The sequence below is a fragment of the Urocitellus parryii genome, chromosome 5, assembly GCF_045843805.1.
Source record: "Urocitellus parryii isolate mUroPar1 chromosome 5, mUroPar1.hap1, whole genome shotgun sequence".
NCBI lineage: Eukaryota > Metazoa > Chordata > Mammalia > Rodentia > Sciuridae > Urocitellus > Urocitellus parryii.
The window spans coordinates 59,011,668-59,032,473 of NC_135535.1; the positions used below are offsets into that span (position 1 = coordinate 59,011,668).

General features: G+C 47.8%; 1 protein-coding gene across 1 annotated transcript; it reads right to left on the reverse strand.

Moving 5' to 3' along the window:
- Positions 1 to 23: 23 nt before the first annotated feature.
- On the reverse strand, positions 24 to 19,225 carry Erbb3 (erb-b2 receptor tyrosine kinase 3). Its single transcript, XM_026398343.2, has 28 exons — positions 19,056 to 19,225; positions 15,527 to 15,678; positions 14,573 to 14,759; positions 13,789 to 13,914; positions 13,095 to 13,160; positions 12,832 to 12,950; positions 12,585 to 12,726; positions 12,069 to 12,182; positions 11,853 to 11,973; positions 9,431 to 9,504; positions 9,165 to 9,255; positions 8,713 to 8,918; positions 8,387 to 8,519; positions 7,907 to 7,997; positions 7,540 to 7,694; positions 7,124 to 7,177; positions 6,753 to 6,888; positions 5,665 to 5,784; positions 5,227 to 5,325; positions 4,837 to 5,022; positions 4,519 to 4,674; positions 4,198 to 4,273; positions 3,878 to 4,024; positions 3,681 to 3,778; positions 3,401 to 3,589; positions 3,184 to 3,255; positions 2,679 to 2,985; positions 24 to 2,501 (listed from the first exon to the last, which is right to left on the reverse strand). Exons 1-28 carry the CDS (start codon positions 19,135 to 19,137, stop codon positions 1,975 to 1,977), a joined length of 4,026 nt encoding a protein of 1,341 aa, XP_026254128.1. The 5' UTR covers positions 19,138 to 19,225; the 3' UTR covers positions 24 to 1,974.
- Positions 19,226 to 20,806: the final 1,581 nt, after the last annotated feature.

Sequence of the window (20,806 nt, forward strand, 5' to 3'; positions counted from 1 at the left end):
AAACTTTTCATTTGACAAACAGGAAGCTGAAAAAACTTGGGCATTTTTATTCAGACATGTATAAAAACAAAACAAAAAATGTCACTGATACAACAGACATTTTTTCCCCAGTCCCATCCAAGAGGACAGAGGTCTGAAGATAGGACTTCTTTATGTTCCACCTGGAAGCTTCTCATTACTGGATCAGAATAGCTCCTAAAAGTGCATCTTGGAGACCTTTGTGAATCAGTTCATAAGGGGTGGAGATCATTGACAACACAAATGAGCTATGGTCTACACAAAGGTGTCCAGTTGTATTTCTTTCTGAGCCCACCGCGCCATGCATACACACTTCCTGAAAGCACAAATCTGAGTGTAGAATGAAGATGTGGCTATTGGGGTTGGGTTTAATTCAGTGCAAAACCAAGAAAACAATGCCTTTTACAAGGGTTCCATCATACAGTATTCCTTGACACCTTATAAGAGTGAATGCACTGGGACTGAAAAATTTTGAATCTTCCATCTTCTGCTTCATTAATTTCTTCAAAGCTCAGTCCCCACTTACGGTTTTTCTTTCTACAGTTTCATTATCTGTAGTCAACTACAGGTTGAAGATGATAAATGGAAAATAAACAATTTATATAAACTGTACATCATTCTGAGTTGCATGATGTAATTGCACACCATCCTGCTATCCGGAGAGGTGAATCACCCCTTTGCCCAGTGTATCCACACACAGTATAGGCTACCTGCCCCTTTGTCACTTAGCAGTCCTCCATTAGACTTTTGTAGTATCACAGTGATTGTTTACCCTTATTTTACTTAATAATAGCCCCAAAACACAAGAGCTGTGGTGCTAATAGTTCAGACATGCCAAATAGAAGCCCATAAAAGACTTCCTTTAAAATGAAAAGATGAAAGTCCTCAATAAGGAAAGAAAAAAGATAATATGCTGAGGTTGCTAAGATTCATGGTAAGAACATAACTATCTGAAATTGTGAAAGAGGGGGAAAGGAAATTAGTACTAGTTTTGCTGCCATGCTTCAAACTGCAAAACTTATGGCCATAATGCATAAATGCTTAGTTAAGATGGAAAAGGCATTAAATTATAGGGCTTGGTACTATTTGCATTTTCAGGAATTGACTGGGTTTTAAGTTGTTGTTGGTTTTGGTACTGAGGATTGAACCCAGAGGTATTCTATTGTTGAGCTATATCCCCAGACCTTTTCATTTTGTTTGAGACGGTATCACTAAATTGTCCAGGCTGGCCTCAAACTTGTGATCCTCCTGCTTCAGCCTCCTGAGTTACTTGGATTACAGGTATGCTACTACCTAATCCCAGTTTCACTGGAATACATGATGGAAATACTATATAAGTAAAGTGGGATAATCTTTACCTTACAAAATTGTAATGATTCGAAAAGATTATGTGAGATAATGTAGGCAAAATTTAGCATGATGATTGGCTCATAATAAATGCTCAATTGATAGTAGTATCTCCTTCTGTTTCTTCATTCCACAAAACTTTAAGCTTCTCAGTCTTTCCAGAGGATTAAGAGTCATAAACCAAAAATTTACTTTCCTCTTCCAGGTTTCCCCCTATCCTTTCCTTAGGACACTCTGATGGGAAGTAAAAGCACACATAACAGTCTAATCCAAATAAGTAAGAGCCTGAGAGAAAGGGACCAGGGGAGTGATCCTTCATATCTCCAGGGTGTTCCCCATGAGGAAGCTGAGGAATGGGATTGGAAAAGCACACAAAATAGGAAAACCTTCTTCTTTCCTGGGGTTGGGAAAGAGAAGAAAGTGCACAGCCAGGTACATACCACAAAATTTTTGTGTCAAAGTCTTTAAAAGCCTCCAAAGGGTTGAATGGAATTGTCTAGTACTGGAGAAACAGGGCTGAAAAGGGGAGAGGGAGTACAGAGAAGAGGGGTACCCTCTAGAGGCACTAGCTGCCATCAAATGCTCCTTGAATGTCTCAGGGAGCAGAGGTTATGTTCTCTGGGCATTAGCCTTAGGGAAAAGCCTGCTATGCCAGTAATCGGGGTTATCAAAAGCGGAGTCAGTAGCTTCTAAGCTACGTAGAGTTTTGAGGCGGGCATAACGAACATGAGGAGTTTGGTGTCCAGGTCCCTGGAAAGCTCTCATTTCTTCATACCCTTGTTCAGATGCTGGACAGGCCCCCATGGTTGCATATTCCCCACCTGGACCACTTCCACCACGCCGCCGATTCATATATTCATAGTCTTCATCTGGAGTTGTGCCAGCAGTAGGCATGATGGGCACAGGGTGGAGTGGGCAACTCTGTGTGCTGCCCAGCGAGGCACTAAGGTCTGATCCCACATCCATGTACTCATAACCCAGCTCCTCAAGGGAACCAGGCCTAGGAGGACAAGGTGGACTGTGCCTTCTCTTCCGGTTCATGTATTCATACTCCTCATCTTCATCTTCTTCTTCAGTACCCAGGACAGAACTGAGACCCACTGAAGAAAGAGTGCCTTCCCGGGAGGAAGAAGTACCTAGGATTGAGAAGAAAGAATAGGAATGTGAACCTCATAGCAATGGGCAGAAATGGGTAGGGTAAATTAGAAAAAAATGAATAGAGAGGGATGTGATCAGAGAAGTAAAAGAATTAAGAGGACCTCTGATAAAGGATTAGAGGAAAATTTGAGGAAAGCCATGGAAAAGTCAGGCACCTTTGAGGTGTGTATCTGGCATGACATAACCATTGATATCCTCTTCCTCTACCCCTGGTGGGGAGAGTGGGGTGACAGGAGTAAGCAGGCTGTGGCGCTGGGAATGGTAGGCGCTATCTCCACGTGGCCGTGGGCTCCGGCTCCGGCTCCGGCTCCGGCTTCTACACATTGACACCTTCTCTGTGAACTCAACCTCAGATCCTGTCACATGGCCCTCTGATGACTCTGATGCCAGGCGTCCTCGTGGCACTGGGTGCAGAGAGACTGGACGGGGACACCAATCACTCCCCCCACAAGCTGCAGAATCCTAAGGAGGAAAATAATATAAGGAGATTTATACAAAGATGAGGAAAGAAGAGATGTTTGTTTAGAAGGTTAGGATGTTCAGTTCCTTCTTTTTTTCAGAATACAGATTCAACCTTAAAGGTTTCTAATGTCTCCCACACTACCCTTATCAACCCTATCAAATCCCTAAGACTCTGCCACCCTGCCCAGCAGGCCTTACCTGGCAAGCCTCCCCAAGGTTACTCTGATTCATGGGCATGTATCCAGATGATGGACTTAAAAGGCTCTGGCTCTAGAATGAAAAAAGTAATGAAAGGTTAAAATGAAGAGAGAAATCTATTTTTACAGTAGGATCCTTTGATTAGTTAATCTGGTATCTATGTGGTTAATGAGGGCTCAGGGCACACAGTATCTTGGGCAATTAGAAGGTGTCTTACCCCACGTGGCCGACTAAGTGTTCCAACTGGTAGGCTGAGGGCAGAGCCCAGTGTGGTTGCCAGGCTGTCCTCCTCTGCTTCCAAGTCTAGGTCTAGGTCAAGTTCTGGCTCCAACTCTACTTCCTCCAGTTCCTTGTTTGACAAAGCAGGGGGCTCCGCCCCAGGTGGTATTCCAGGCCCACTCTCTCTCTATAGGGGAAGGTGATTGTTAAATGGATCCTGGTTCCAGCCAAGTTCTCTTTTCTCTAAATGTCCTTGATATCTCCTAGTCCCTGCTCACCTTTATGACAAGATACCTTGGTGGATCACGGGCCATCCTGGTAAACTCATTGGCTAGTTCTTTAAAGGTTGGGCGAATATTCTCATCAATCATCCAACCTGGGGGTAAGATGGAGCAGGTAGTATGAGAAAAGGAAATACAGCCATAGAGGAATAGGGAGGGAAGTCAGAAATGGCTGAGGTCAACAGGTAACTCACACTTGACCATAACCATGTAGACATCAATGGTGCAGATCTGGGGCTGTGCTAACCGCTCCCCCTTCTCTAGCAGGTCTGGTACTTCAGCCAGTCGGAGCCCTGCATAGGGCTCGGCCCCAAAGGTCATCAACTCCCAAACTGTCACACCTGGTACAGGAAGAAATTGACTAGTCAGTACAAAAACAGTAGACATGGGCATGATGTAAAGGAAAGGCAGAACTTGATCTGATACAAGGATCTGAAAGGCTTATAGTTTATAAGAGGAGATGACTCAAAAGGCAGTTGTGGATTTTATATAGAGGTCACCCAGATGCACTGACCATAGCTCCAGACGTCACTCTGGTGTGTGTATTTCCCAAAGTGGATACTCTCAAGGGCCATCCACTTAATTGGAGTCTGAGGATTAAAGATAAAGATGCCACCAGTTGATTTCCATAAATCTCTTAGCATTTCCAAGCCCCAAGTTATCTATCATATTTTTTCTTTGTTGCTCTCTGAACTTAAATTTCAGGCATCTCCAGTTTCCTCTCCTTCAATTCACCATAAAGTATCTGCTTACCTCAGAAAGAGACCACTGACTGCTCCCTTTCCCCTTGCTTCACTCCACCCCACCTCCTTTTCCAGCCATTGTGTCATCTCACCTTGGCCTCACTGTGTAAGAGCTGCTTATCATCAGGTGGCAGCAGGTCAGCCACACCAAAATCTGCCACTTGAACCTGACTGGGTGACTTGAGTAATACATTTCGGGCAGCCAGGTTCCTGTGCACCATACCATGTTCCTCAAGGTAGTACATACCCTGCAGGAGAAAGAAATAGTCTAAGGATTGGGGAGTCAGTTTTTGAGAATCCCCTCTAAACTCTGAAGGCCCTCTCACAACTTCAAAACGTCAGACTTCCCAACCCTTCCTGACTGCCTCCAGCCTGGCAGTTATTATAGAAATACTCCATGCCCCTCTCACCTTGGCAATTTGTACTCCCCAGTTGAGTAGCAGCTGTGGCCCCAGTGCTCCCCGGTGTTGTCTCACATGATCCAGTAGGGAACCCAGAGGCAAGTACTGAGTGACAAGTTGCAGAGATGACCCTGGGCATAGTCCCAGCAACCGAACAATGTGTGCATGGTCTAGGCTGCCAATGGCCAGCATATGCTACAAAATACAAGAGGTGTTTATCCAGGGAACAAACAGGTTCATGTATACTCAACACACACACCCAGACCATGATTTCCCCCAAGCCAAATATTGCAGCATGGTTAACATGGTATCTGCTAACACAGGACTCTGATTCTATATGACTATATGTAACACTGTCCTCTCTCCTAGTGGCATACAGAATCCCCTTCCTTCACTTACATCTGTTACATCTTGGAAACTTTGTCGTCCACTCTTATCCTCAATGACTTTAATGCAAACTGGAATCTTGATTGATTCACCTTCGGGGATCCATACTCCCTGGAGAGTTAAGGGTGGGAGTCAAAGGAGGGTCATTTTCCCCAAGTCAGTCCTTTTCCAGAAATTTTTTTTCCACTTTGGTAGTACTGGGGATTGAACTCAGGTGTGCTCTACCACTGAGCTACATTCCCAGCCCTTTTTATTTTTTATTTTGAGACAGGGTCTCACTAAGTTGGCAAAACTGGTCTCCAACTTGCAATCCTTCTGATTCAGACTCCCATCTCACTGGGTTTATAGATATGTGCCACCACACCAGGCAAGGAAGTCCTTTGCCAAAATCTTTCTTCCCTCTGCCCTAGATCCTTTTTCCACCTCCCCATACTTCTGTAGGTCACTCACTTTGTGCACTGTTCCAAAGACGCCTGAACCCAGTACTTTAAGCTTCCTCAGCTCTGTCTCTTTGAAGATTCTGGCGAAGACTTTGTTAGCTTTCTCACTGGGATCCAGAGGCTCTATACTCTGAGGAGTGGATGGGAAGGAGGTTCTCAGGAAAGCCCAGTCTCATGTCCCTCTCCTACCTGCTCCCCATAGATGGATACCAAAGGCAGCAGAACCCAATGAACTAAGGGCAGGAAGAGGAATAGTCATTAGTCCCGGGAAACATCATAGGCAGACAGGAATAATAGGCCCTGAGAATTGAGGAAGTTTTTTGTGCTTTTTTTTTAATATTTATTTTTTAGTTGTAGTTGGACACAAAACCTTTATTTTATTTATTTATATGTGGCGCTGAAGATCAAACCCAGGGCCTCGCACATGCTAGACGAGCATTTTACTGCTGAGCCACAATCCCAGCCCATTTTTGCTTTTTAAATCAGAAGTCAAGCAGTTTGGGTTTCCCCTTTGAGAGAATAGTAGGAGGGGGCTGAGGAAATTTAGTCATACTATCACCTTAAGGGTCTTTTACACAATGTTCTGGCTTTGGAAAGCACTTTCACATACATTATCCCCTTTCACCCATCCTAGAAAGAAGAATGTTAATTTCTCTGTATAGATTCTTAAACTGAGGCACAGAGAAGGCACATAACTTCTTCAAAGTCACATAGCAAAATAATTATCTTTCTGTGAGTGTGTATAGTACTGGGGATTGAACCCAGGGATGTTCTGCCACTGAGCTATAGCCCCAACCCTTTTTTATTTTGAGCCAGGGTCTTGCTAGGTTGCCTGGGATAACCTTGAACTTTAGAAGCCTCTATCTCAACTTCCTAAGTAGTTGGGATTACAGTCATGCACCACTGTACCCAGCTCCTCATATGGCAAATTAATGGCAAAATCAGAAATATAATGTAAGCCTCCCAATTCCAAGTGTTCTTTCTAGTGGACCATACTATTTCCTTGAAGAAAGGGATTAAATCTCCAGAGAGAGAAGAGGAAAGCCTCATCCCATCATTTATCCCTGGGTATCTCTCAAAATTAAGCTAAATACTCACCTCACCCCGTTCCAAATAGCGTCTCATAGCCCTTTTATTCTGAATCCGGCGCCCACGCCAATACAGAAAAGTGCCGCCCAGAATCAGGAAAATCACTGCCAAACCTACTGTCAAAGCCATTGCCAGATGGGTTTTGCTATGGAATACAAAGAAATCTAGGTGTATTTACATCTCCCTCACAAACGTCATCTATATTTGTGTTAAAGGTATAGTGCAAATCTGGAGCAAGTTAACATTTACATATACATATATTCTTGAGCAATGAAGGGGTTAACCTAAATCTTGGCTCTCCCCAACTCAAGTTAACCACCCTCTCTCCCTAGTTTCTCTCCCAAATATACCAGCTTCCAAAATCTCCAAGCCCATCTTACCTGATCAGCACCAGTGTTTGGCCTAAACAATCTTTTAGCTCTGGTCCCTTACACCTAGAGAAGAAAGTCACCCTCTTAGATAGGCACTTGAACAACAGAGACTTAAATCCAACAGCTTAACATCAAAAGCTTATTTCAGAACCTACTATGGATCCCATCCTGGGCTCCAAAGTCTATCCCAAGACTCAGTCTCCATCTTCAGCTTACCAGCCCTCCCCAATCCTCCCTTAAATGACCCAGATCTGAGGTTATTCCAGGTTCCTAAAACTGAGTTTGCCTTCTTCCTCCAATCCAATACTATAGAGCTGGGAGTAATTCTTAAATCACAGTCCCTGTCTTACTTCTATTCCACTTACCCTAGATCTGTGCTTCTACCTTTTTCCCTGACCCCCTCTTCTTATCATCCCATCACTGACCCCTGGGTGCAGTTCTCATGGCAGGGCCGACATTCATTCTGAACATCCGGGTACTTGTAGATGGGGCCCTTAGCACCTAGGACTCCATGAGGGCAGCTGCTCACACAGTGGGGCCCATCTCGAAAATGGGCACACTGGGCACAAGCATCAGAGCCCTGGGTAGAAGAGAGAAGGTCAGGATCCTAGAATGGGATCCTAATGTTAATTCCATACCTCCTAGCAAGAACCAACCCAGCCATTCAGATGTATTTACAGGATCCTCCACACACTCTATCATAGAGATTTATGCTATGATGGGAATTTGAACATATCATTCCTTGGACACTCTAAGTCTTGCCCTTCCCTGTCTCCCTTAGAGGTACTATACCGAGCCATTGCATGTGGCAATGCCCTCCATGGGTTGGCATTCCGGGTGGCAGGAGAAGCATTCAGCCTCCTGGGCAAACTCACGAGGCTCCCTGCAGTGAGGGATAAAGAAGAGGGGTCACTTCCAAGTCCTGAATTTAATTCCCTGATCCTGAATGAGGATCTCCTACCTCATTCCCACCAAGGCTGTCAGGTGCCACCTGGACAGTTACATCCCAGGCCTACCCAACCCCTTTTTTTGCAGGGGGTGTATAGAGGATTGAACCATCCAGTGGGTAAGTGCCCAGTGCCCACATTCCCATCCCTTTTTATTTTTCATTTTGAGACAGGGTGTCACTGAATTGCTTAGGGCCTAAGTGGCTGAGGCTGGCTTTGAACTTGCAAACTGCCTGTCTCAGCTTCCCAAGTCATAGGGATTATAGGCATATACCATAGTGCCCAGCACACCCCATCCCTTCTTCACTGCCTCCCCTCACTGTACCCATTTAGAAAGTTGCAGTGGGTCACACAGACACCCCCTCGGCTGTAGTTTCGACAGGATAAGCACTGACCAGGGCCTGGGCCCCAGCATCCTCCAGAGGAGCACAGTGGGTCACACACTTTGCCCTCTGCCACTGGAAAAGAAGGGATAAATTAGGAGAGGAGTTTGAGGACTTCTGGAAAGCCCTCTCATTATTTCTAGCCTAACACCCCCCTTCTCTTTGGTTCCATCCCCCAACACTACTCCCACATCTGGGACAGAATAGTCCTTACACCCTTGCCTTCCTGACTCCTTATTCTCGCCACCCACTGGGCCTTTTCCCTCACCACAGTCTCTGCGGGGCCGATTATGCTTGATGTCCAGTCTTTCTTCTGCAGGCCCCCGAAGCAGCCTGGTCCAGTTCAGAGAGTGGTGGTAGCAGAGCTGCCGATTGGCACTTATGTAGATACGCCCAGCACTAATTTCCTTTAGGGATCGCAGGCCCAGAGATGTGACATTCAAGTTCTTCATAATCAATAATGAGAAGCCCCGGCTGAGAATAAGGAGACAGGATGAGAGGGCAGACTACAAATGGAAAATTAAACATGTAGAGGATTCACTTTTCATTCAACAAATCTGTTCTGGGTTAGTCAAAGGAAATCTCCCTCCTTTTTCTTTTTCCCCTTTCCCCATCAAATTTGAAGAAGCTTTGGGCCTGCTGCATGAGATGTTACTGTATATTTTTTAAAAGATTACTCAACTGTCTGGAGCTGCTACCACCTCCAAACCCCTTACTCACTTGTAAAGGCTTCTGCCTCCAATGGTTGTCAGGTTGGAAAAAACACTGAAATTATGCATGTGAGGAGGCCAAGACTGGATGTTCAGGTAACCTGAGGGATTAAAGAAACGCATATGAGCAAGGAGCCATCTCCCCTTCCTCTTTTTCAGGTTCTTCTGGCCCCTCGCCTATTCCTTAGGACATGATTTTCTCAAGCAGATACACAGCAGTTTTTGCCAATGGTTCATCTATTCCTCCAAGAGAAGGCAGCTTCTTCTCCCACTCACCTGTGATCTCTCGTACTGTCCGGAAGACATTGAGCTTCTCAGGGTCCAGTGCAGGGATCTTGTGCCAGGGATCTCTGGGGAGAACAGTAAAAACTGGTCAATAAGGTGGAGATATAACTCGGTAGTAAGGAGTACACTTACTAGGCAAGTGCTCTACCACTGAATTCACCCCTAACCCAACTGAACTTGATTTCTAAAAGTCATTTTCTACCCAAATAAAACAGGGCTCTTTGAAGAAAAGATTTCAGCAGGGAAAATATAACCTGAGCCTACAGCACCTTGTGTTGGAAAAGAAAGGAAGTGCTCAAAGAAGGCAGGATACCCATGCAAAGAGCACAGGAGCCAGCTTGAAAGGGCTCCCAATGGCCAAAGGAAGGGACACCTGAACAATAAAATAAATAATGACTGTAAAGGTTCATAAACCATTGAATATTAAGTATCCACACTGATAAAATAAATCAGGGTTGGGAGTGTAGCTGGAGCACTTGCCTAGCAGGCACAAGGGTCTGGGTTCAATACCTAGCACCATTAAATAAATAAATAAATAAATAAATAGGAAGGAGAGATTCTTCCTAATTCTAGAATGCCAACGAATAAATGCAGAAGGAATAAGAGAATTAATTTACCATCCTTAGGCATAATAAATGATTCAAGCAAATTAATTTCAAAGGGGCATAATAGTAATTATAGTGGAAAAAACTATTAGATATCTCCTTACCCAAGTTAGGAAGATTATCATCAGCAATGGAACAAATCAACAACATCCTTTGTATCCTTGATATGATGTACCACAAATACAACATCTGAGATACGGCTATCAAAAATGCCTAATTTGGCTAGGGATATATAGCTCAATGATAGAACCCTTGTCTAGCATGTGTGAGGCCCAGAATAATTAGATCCATGCCACCGAAAAAAGAAAGAAGGAAAAAAAAAAGAATGAGGATATATCAACAAATCCAACTTGAAAAATATTATACTAGTTACCTGACCTGTACTCATCAACAATGTCAATGTCATGAAAGATAAGCAAAAACTGAGGAACTATTATAGATGAAAGGAGATTAAAGAGACATAGTAACTGAATGTAGGACATTAGAGAACAATTAGTGAATTCTGAGAAAGGTCTATAAACTAGATAATATTTGATTACAATGTTTTTTGTTTATTTTGGGTTTTTCTTGGGGAGTTGCGGTACTGGGGTTTGACCTCAGGGACACTCTAACACTGAGCTACTCCCCTAGGCCTTTTAATTTTGAGGGGGAGAGAGGGTCTCGCTAAATTGCCAAGGCTGGTCTCAAATTTGTGATCCCCCTGCTTCAGTCTGTACTGTTGGGATTACAGGCATGCACCACAGCACCCAGCCTCAATATTAATTTTTTTAATTTATATACAACTACACTGTGGTTAGATAAAAAATGTTCTTGGGGGTGTGTAACTCAATGGTAGAACAAATACTTAGCAGGTGCAAGGCCCTGGGCTCAATCCCTAGTACCAAAAGAAAAAAAAAATGTTATTGTTTTCAAAGAATACACACTGAAATACAACAGAGGTAAGGGAGCACATGACTGAAGCTTCACCATCCAGTGGTTCAGAAACACAATACTCTGAGTAGTATGTGTGTATGAGTAGAGAGGAATGATAAAATCATGTGTGATATGTTAACATTCGGGTAATGTGAGTAAAGAGTGTATAGAAAATATATCATTCTTGCAACTGCAGTGTAGATCTAAAATTATGTGCAAGTAAAAAGTGAAAACAGCAGGTGGCTAGTCTTCCCCATTCCATTCCTACATACACAGTTTAAGTGCTAACCTATGGATCAGAAAGTCCCTTTGACCTATGTTGTTTCAAGGAGGAGAACTAGAGAAAAGAGCTAGAACAGCATATTTCTCCCCCCTCCCCCCAGTGGACACGACATCTTTATTTTATTTTTATATGGTGCTAAGGATGGAACCCAGTGCCCCACGCATGTCAGGCGAAAGCGCTACCGCTTGAGCCACATCCCCAACCCAAGAACAGCATATTTCTATCTGAAATTGAAAGACAAACTTTTAGACACTGTCCCTATACAACATCAGTCCTCAGAGTGACACTGGATTGCTAAAGGATGTCCCTGAGGGGATTCAAGCTCAGGACAGGAGGTTGAGTTCAGCATTCTCTCAGTTCCTTTTCTTTTTCTTTCTTTCTTTTTTTTTTTTTTTTTTTTTTTTTGTGGTGCTGGGGTTTGAACCCAGGGTCTTGTGCATGCTAGGCAAGCACTCTACCAACTGAGCTATATCCCCAGCCCTCTCAGTTCCTTTTCCACTGCTAAGGTTTTATGACTTACATTCCTGGTCAGCTCTACATAGGGAAGGTTTAGGCTGATTAAATGAACTGTGTGGGGTAGGACCTGGGGAGAGAAGGCACAATCTCTACTAACCCATTGAGGCCAGTGATAAGAAAGTCCAAGTTGCCCAGGATCTTGGTGCAATTCACAAACCCATCGATGTTGCTGGAGTCCACAGTCTGGAAGCGGCTCCCAGAGCCTGTCCCCTCACAGGCTGCAAATACAAAAGAAGCTCAGTGAAGGGAGGTGGCCTGACTAGTCTCAGAGAAAAGGATGTCTCGTCATAATTTCTTACCATCTCCTACTCACCCTTAGGGCATAGCCCACCACAAGGCTCACATATCTTCAGCCCATTTTTATCTACTTCCATCTTGTCAGGAGGACATGCTCTGACACAGGAGGTCTGATCCACCACAAAGTTATCTAGAGAAGAAGGCACCATTAGAGATGAGCGGGGAACACTGCCAACATACCAATGGAATGCCTCTTCTGAGTCCTTGCTCCCTCTTGCTCTGCACTAAATTTGCCCCATTTTAGGTTACTTAAGTGCTATCCTATAGATTAGAAAGTCCTTTTGCTCTATGTAGCTCCTAAAGGCCATAGCTGGAGGTCATGCAGATGGAACAATGAAGTCTGCTCTTTGTTGCTGCTAAAGGCCATAGTTGTTAGGAGGATAGGACACAGAGGTCACTCATGGGGGAAGTTAGTGATCACAACTATTTACTGTCTAGGTCTCCTATTTGTCACCTAACTCAATCCATTTTGACTCTCAAAAGTATGTCTGAAAACCTGCATCCACTATCCTTGTTCCTTCCTGTCACTTACGGGGACAACTGGCTACACAAACTCCTCCATACTGGTACTTGGTGTGAGGATTGGGTTCCAGCTGGAAAGTTAGCTTGTTGTACACAAGGGGCTGTGGGCACCGGGGCACACAGGCTCCACTGTCATTGAAGTGTCGGCAGGCCTAAGAACACAGATTGAAAATTTGTAGCACATACGCAGTACCCTATTTCCTCCCCCAAACCCACATCCCCATTTCAGAACCCAGGCACACAGAGTGAATACGTACAAAGCAGTCAGTGTCCTGAGGGCCTGAGCAGCCCCCTGCACACTCATCATGACAGCACTGGTTGGGGTTGGGCCCAAAGCAGTGGCCATTACATTGAGGGGCACAGATGGTCTTGGTTACTATGGAAGAAGAGAAAGCATGGCTGTCAGGACTCTTTGGTTTGAATTCTGAACCCATTAGTCCATTCCTACCCTCAAACTGACACAGGCTTGGGTAGGCCAGAATATGAAACTTGAAGTTTTTAGAGGGAAATTCAAACCCACATGTCTGGCAATCTTCTGGTCCAGGACCCCAACATCGCCCTTTGCAGACCTCATGACAGGGGAGACCTGATGGGAAGGAAGAGAACACAGGGGCTGTCAGGTCTAAGATAGGCTTGCTTGCTTGAATCAACAGGGTATGATGTCAGCACACAGGCACCTCAATCCCGGGAAGCAAAAGTCAGGGCAGTGTCCCTCCCCGCCCTTGGAGAGCAGGGCTGGGCTCAAGTGAACCTGTCAACAAGGGGTGGAGCCCCCGCCTCCACACCGCCCACTGGGCAGCTGAATGGGAGGGACTGGGGCAAATGCCAAGCTCTGCCCCAACCCCAACCCAGGAACACAGTTCTTCTGGGCAAACTGAACCCAGCAGAAATTGTCCCTGTGAATGAACAGGGAGTACTAGATTCTGGTCAGTGTAGGCAGGGAGATCTTAGAGCAGAAAGAGTAATGGATGTGCAGTGCAAAGACCTGGCTTCCCTGATTAGTACCCGGAGATTTTGGCCCCCTTTCCTAATACACTGCTTCTGTGGTTTGGATTCCAGGAGACTGACCTGGTATCTTCTGACAGGCTTTTGGGCCTAGGGCTTGAGGTGACTGTTTAGTGAAGGGGCAGGTTCAGACTAGGGATGTAATGAACATGGGAAAGGAGTCACTGATTTGGTGGGACAGGATCATAGCCTTGATCATAGCCACTCACAGTTTCTGCCATTGTCCTTCACCACTATCTCAGCATCTCGGTCTCTCACGATGTCCCTCCAGTCAATTGTGTCCATGTGGCAAAGCTTATCATTCTTCTCAATATAAACGCCCCCTGACAGAATCTCTGAGGTAGGGAAAAGAAGTGACAAGCTAAGGAATACAGCATTCCTTTTCCAAAAGGACACCAGGGACCCAGGAGCTGGGGAAACACGGCAGACAGTCCAATCAGATCTTTCACTGCAGGAAAGAGGAGGAGTCAGGCCAAAGAAACTCCCGCCTCTTCAGACACCTGTCCAGATCCGGTTTAGCCAGTGGAGGAGGGGAAGGAAAAGAAAGGACATCTCTGACTCAATGCCCCCTCCCCCCGGGCCTACCTGAGTGTTTTCCAACTGACTGGGACAGGGAGAGTAGAAGGTTGCCTGATGGTATTTAATCCCTACAGTCCTCCATCTTGTGGGGATTGGAGAGGGAGTGAAGGTAGGATTCCAGGGAAGGAGGAATATCAAGGTACACTGTACTTTGCAACAAGAGGCATGGGTAATAAACCCAGCTCCAACTCCAGCCCCACCATGACATAAGGACCCACTCTCCTGAACAGATGCCCTGAGCTTCCTATTGGGTCCTCTACTTAATGAGTGGAAAGTCTTTAGACCATACTGGTCAAGGTGTTGAGCACCTTAGAAAGAGCACTTAGAGTGAGGAGTCTTGGGTCATCATCAAGGAGGTGCCTGCCAGCAGGATGGCTGAGGGCAAGGCCAGAAGGAATCACATCAGGAACTGACCGGTGAGCTGAGTGAAGCGGAGCTGGCGCAGAGCGTGGCTAGAGTTGGTGTTGTAGTTCAACATGACGAAGATGGCGAACTTCCCATCATAGACCTGGGTCCCTCTCACCACTCGGAGGTTGGGCAATGGTAGAGTAGAAAATTCATTCATGGCCACAAGGACATAGCCTGTCACTTCTCGGATCCACTGTGAGGGGGCAGATTATGTCAATGAGAGAGACAATGGAGCAAAAGATCTTAGTCCCCTTTGCCTCCTTAAGGAATTAAGGAATCCCTAACTCTTCTTTTTTGTTTCAGTGCTGGGGATATAACACAGGGCATCACACATGTTAGGCAAGCACTCTATCTCTGAGCCACACCCCCACCCCCACTCTGGCATCCTTAACTCATTGCCAGGTTGGCCTCCCAGGCTTAAGTGGTTGTCCTGCCTCAGCCACATGAGTAGCTGGGATTACAGCATGTGCCATTGTGCCTGACCTCTTTGAATTCCTATTCTGGAGTAGGGGGTAAGCTATGTCACATTACTGTGTCACTTTGGTTAGTGAAAAAGGCAGCAGAAATAATTGAGGAATTCAAGTTTGCTATCTATTTTTTTCAGACCTCCTCATACCAGGGAGAAGGGTCCTGGCTTAGTCCCTTCCCCATCTCTCCAAGTGCCTCTGGGTCCTCAGGTCCTTAGGTGTCTCCCCGTATTAGTCCCTAATTACTTTGTACCACCATCTGCCCCTGTCTCCGCCTAATGGCCAGTACCTACACATCCTTGGCTACAGCCTTCAGATCAGAGGTCCCAGATTCCAGCCACTGTCTCCGAAATTACACAGCTTTGAATCTTAGGACTTACCACTGAGTCTTAAGAATGCTAAACTCAGCAAAGGGTGGTCCTAAAGGAGGGAAGCAGTCTCCTTTGTACAGAATAAGGGAGAACAGGTTGAAGAAGGGATCAGACACTCTCACCTGTAAGAAGCTGAGGTCAGCATTGTGTCCTGTGAGCACAATCTCAAGGTTCCCCATCACCACTTCACATTGCTCATAGAGCTTGTATAGTGTCTGGTATTGGTTCTCAGCATCACCAGTCACACTCAGCCCATTCAGGGTCCCGGGACACACTATTCAAAACAGAGGAAAAGTGGCAGAGGGCTGGATACAAAGTTTTCAGTCCCATCTGCCATCCCCCAACAACACTTCCTTGGTTGCCCTCTTCTAGTAATATTAAAGAAGGATCAAAAGGCAGCTGCCGCTGACTCTTCCTACTAGGGACAGACAGAGGTGCCAATCATGGCCTAAGAGTCTACTCTGTTTTCAGAATGCCCTTACCATCCCCTGAATGAAAAGTTGACAAGATTTTCTTTTTCCACCAGGGCCCTCTGGAAGTCTTTTTCAGGTTCTACTTTGGGTACAAAAGGGTTAATCCAGAAGGAAGACATTAGGGACTGTTCCCCTCCTGGAGGGAGAAGTTAGGCAAGGATCACAACTTTGATTACCCTCCTCTCCCCCTCAACCAGGCCACTGACTTTTCTACCCCTGTCCTGCCTCTCTCTAGGTCCTGGAATAAATATCTCTTTGGGGTTAGCACACAGCCCCTATTGTGTCTACTGAGGGTGGGATGGGGGCAGAGGTGGGGGCAGTGCCCGGGGCCACAGTTCAGCCCACAATGAAGCAATTCTATCCAGGAGGAGGGGGCTGCCCCACCCTGTCCCAGATGCCGGTCCTCTGCAGCGTTTGCACCCCCCTTCACACATACCCCTCCACCCTGGAGCTTTGGTCTCAGACAAGTGACCTCACTATAGGGGGGAGCTCTGCTGGTGATGGTGGTGGGGTCAATGGCAGCTTTGTCTTTAAAGCTGGAAGATAAGAAGCTGGCAGCTTCCCTCCTCCTAAACTCTGGCTTCCCTTCTCACTCCCTTCCTCTATCCCAATATATTCCACTCACTCAGCATCCTTTTCCAGCCCTAAATAAGAAGGGAGGGAAACAGCAGAAGACACCGCCACACACACACTCCCAAGCCTTCTACCAATTTCATTGTCAGAAGAGCTTCATTAAGCCGACTTCCAGCGTGGCACTCCTCTCCACACAGTGGAGGACAGCCTAGACAAGGGTGCAAGCACCTAGCAGGCAGCCTTGGGTTTTCACTTTCCTTTGTAAATATGAAAGACAATGGGCAATGGGAAATCTTGGACCCTGAAGCCTTATGTGTATACCTGTCTCTTTTCTCTGGCTCCGTGAAAGGCCAGTGTGGAGGGTGGAGAGTAGGGGAATAGATACCACCTGTTGCAGCCACCCTTCCCTAAGGCAGTGGCAGCCCAGAGGGAGGCAAGAGTACAAAACAGAGGAGAGGGAGATTGAGAGGCTCCAACCCCTCCTGCTAGATACACCCCTGGTCTGATCTTTGAGGGTTCTTCCTCCTATCACTCCCCTTGAAGGGAAGGGGTGGGCTAGTCTCAGCCAAGAGGGGTAAACAGGCAGGGAGTTCTACAGAGGAGACTGGGAACTCTAGGGTCCTTGGACTGAATTGAAAGAGACAAGGAAGGTTAGTCATTTCTGGAACCCCAACCCCCTTCGGGAAGGACACCCCCTTTTCTAAGTTAAGGCGCCAACCCTTCTTCCCAGATAAGGGAGGAGCCAAGATTTCTTCACAGGGAAGTAATATGTGCATAGGTGCACGCACAACAAACACACACGTGAACACAGCTGGCCCAGAAATCGACATTGGTCTGTCTCTAGGATCCTTATCAGGAAGTATTGCAGGTGGCAGCGTCCATCCCACCTGCCCACAGCACGGATGCAGACTTTATGTCTGTGCGTGGAAGGCAATAGTTCTATAGTCCCAGTTGTCTGACACCCTGAGGGTAAAGTCCATGTTTCACACAGGGGGCAAAGGGCCTGGGCAGGAAGGGAGTATAAACAACAACTCTGGGGAGGAACCAGGCAACGTGGGGAGTAGGGCAGGAGGAAGGGAATTATAAAAACCCCTGCTGTACCCGGGAACCAGGAAAACATAGGAGAGCCAGTGTCCCTCCTTTAATAGAAAACATTGGGGGTGGGAGACAAGAATGTCCAGCCCCCCCTCAACCAGAAGCCTCCCCTCTGATGTCCCCCACCCCCATCACAGTAGGGACAAAGGGGCTATAGAAGGCCTGAGACACGGCCGGATGCCCAGAGGCTACAGGATCCAGATAAAGGGTAAAGACTCAACCAAGTCTACCTCCTGCCTCTCTCAGGGAGGGTAGCTAGAATCTGGGACTCCTGGGTTCGGGGTTAAAGATTCCAGGGGTCTGGATGAGACAGTGATAGTCATTCACTGGCCCCTCCCACTCCAGTCCCCAGACCACCTCCCTCTACCAGCTGGGAGTGTTCACATCCCAGGGGCTAAATTTAGGCCCAGCAACTGTGGGGGAAGCACAGGTGGTTTCTCCCACTCCCACCCTGGGGAAGGGGCCCTAGCTGTGCCAAACCCCAAGCAGAGATCTTGGGGGAGGGGGGAGACTAACAAGACTCTAATCCCACCACTCTTCAGGTGTTCATAGTCCCAGAGACCCTCACATGGTTGGGCTCAGATGGCATGGACTGGGAAGAGGAATAGAGATGAGTAACCCAGGACTCTGGAGTTAGACAATAAACAGAATGAGAGAGGGGTAGGAGTTAGGCCTAGGAATGACTTTCCAGGACAGAAGGTTCAGAAGGTAGGCAAAGTACCCACTTGGTCCTCAGGGAAGAGAAAAAGTAAACAGAAATAAAGTCTGTATGTCATTTCCCCTACAACATTTCCCCTACCTGGCCCTGTATATAGTAGATGCTCAATAAATATTAGTTGAATTGACTAAGTGTTGACAAAGAGAGGTTGGTCAAGTTGGGGTCTAGCCAGCTTTATGTTGAGGATAAGCAGGCAGCCAGCCTCTGTTGGGCCTCTCACCCTGGTGTCACCTGGACTTGGCCCTGTTGTTAATCTCAGTACTCCCCAGGGCAGGCCCACTCACGGAAGAGGAGGTGCCATTTCTGTTTTTCCAACACCAGAAAACAACAACCCCCTCCAACCCTCCCACAGCTCCGCCCTGTGGGCAAAACAACGAAACTGGGGGTTGCCGAAACCCAGGGTGGGGTGAGAGCCAGGGGTGCCAGAAATCAAGCTGGGGCCCTTCCGCCAAGGCCCACCGCCCACCGTACCCACAACAGCTCCCATGTTTACAGAAAGGAGAACCCTGCTCTTCTCCCTGCAAAGCCCCTCAGAAGTGTGAAATACTGTTTCAACATCAATCTTATCAGGGGAGACCAATTAGAGGATCTGCGAAGCCCTGAAGAAGAAGGGGTGAGCCGTCCAGGAATGCAGTCTCTGTCCACCTAACTGACCCCTCTCAGGTGGTCGCAGCAGACTCAGGGTCGCACCCCCAGCCTGGCACTCCTTTGCCCTCGCCCCTGTCCTCAAGATCTGCACGCATTCGGTCCGGCTCCCAGATTCCAGCCAGTTGGTGCACCCACGCCACTTACCTGCCTGCGAGTTGCCCACCTCGGAGCCCCGGGCCAGGCTGAGAAGGAAACCCAGCACCTGCAGAGCCCGATTTGCCTTCATGACTCCAGTGGAGAGCGAAGAGGGCCCAGCCGAGTCCGGCCCGGGGGGCTCCTGGACTAGGACATCGAAGCGACAGCCACCTGAGCCGCCAGCGAATTGGTGGCGGCGGCGGCGGCAGCGGTGGCGGCGGAGGTTGCAAACTGCAATCGGAGCCGGAGCCGAAGTCCGGAGCGGAGCGGGATGGCAGGGGAGGGTGTATGTCTGGGAGAGAGGGAGGGAGGGAGGGAACGTAGAGGGAAGGGGGTGAGTCACGGCCGCGCCCCCTCCCGTGTGAGGCTGGAGAAGGGATTGCTGCAGTCTCCGACAACCGGCCCAGAGCGCGCCACCCGCGCCCACCGACCCGCAGCGCGGCCAAGCAGATCGAACCGGGTGTCACTCTAACATTTCTTTAGGAGCTGGGCTAAGGGAAGATCGAGATTGGAAAAGCCCCCAATTGGGGGAATGCGAATGCGGTTAGGGAGAGAGCTCTAAAGCCCGGCCCCCTGAAAGTTGGCCTCGCCCCTTATCCAAATCACTCAACTCCCCTAGCCGGTTGGGTCACTTGAGGGATTTTCTCTGAATGTGAATATTTCTCTGTGTGTTTTTGAGTGGGGAGGGTCGGGCCCCCCGCCCTCTCACGCTCAGTCCACCTCAGTTTCCCCGAGACTCAAAGCCCCATAATTCATCCACCCTGCCCGGGAACCAGAGCCCCAGAGGCCGCGTGAAATTGCACTGTCTCCGGCCGCTTCCTCCTCCAGACCCGGCGCCGGCCCGGCCTCTCCGGGGGATTTGGTTGGGAGGCGGGGGGGGGGGGGGGGGTGTGGGGGGTGGTGTTTCCAGCCTGGGAACAGACCCCAGAGCCCGCCTCCCCACTTCGACTCGGGGAAGGGCTCCCGCACCTGTCGCTGTCCCCTCTGCTGCCCCTCACGGCTGCCTGGGCGAACAGCTGCCTCCCCTTCCACTCTGGAGTGTGTGTGACCGCGCCGTCCAGGCGGTTGAAGTTCCCGCCGCTCTTTTAGGGACCCAGATGGGCACCCCCCCCCCCGACCCCACCACAGTCTCTGGCACCCTCCCAGGCACGAGAAAGGAAAGAGGAGAAGGGAGCAGTGAAGGGGAATGCGAATAGGTCACCAGAGACTGAGTGCAAGAAACGGATGAACCCCTGGGACCTCCTATATCAGATCCTGCATCCAAGTACTGAGGCTGTCGGCCGCGCGGGGGTTTTTGCCCCAAACCCTGCCAGTTCCCCAAGGAATCCGACTGGCGCCCCCTTGTGCACAACCAGCGACAGTGAAGCCCCACAAGACGTTGTATTTCAAATCCTTTAAATTGGCTTTACAAGATCTTGAACAGAAAGCCTAATTATTTTCCCCCAGAGACTTGGAAAACAATAGACTCCCCGCCCCTCTGGTACTGGGGATTGAACCCAGGATTGAGCCCAGAAAAGCGTTCTACCACTGAGCTACATTCCCAGGCTTTTTTTTTTTTTTTCTTCAGACAGTCACGCTGAGTTTTCTAACTGGCCTGGAACTTGCCATACTCCTGCGTCCCAAGTTTCAGAGATAGGTGTCGCTCGTGGATTCTTGAGGAAGAAACACCCACTACCAACACACACAAACCCCAAGACTAGAAGCTAAAATTCTTTCCTGCTCAGTATGGAAATATAACCCAGAGGATTCATTCTTTGCCA

What these genes read in the sequence shown, in the direction of transcription:
- Erbb3 (XM_026398343.2), bottom strand. Translation starts at nt 19,137, where the DNA reads ATGAAGGCAAATCGGGCTCTGCAGGTGCTGGGTTTCCTTCTCAGCCTG. An exon ending in TCTTACACAGTGAGGCCAAG is followed by an intron (nt 4,274 to 4,518) that starts GTGAGATGACAC and finishes TTTAATCCTCAG; the next exon opens with ACTCCAATTAAGTGGATGGC. An exon ending in CAAGGTATCTTGTCATAAAG is followed by an intron (nt 3,590 to 3,680) that starts GTGAGCAGGGAC and finishes CTTCCCCTATAG; the next exon opens with AGAGAGAGTGGGCCTGGAAT.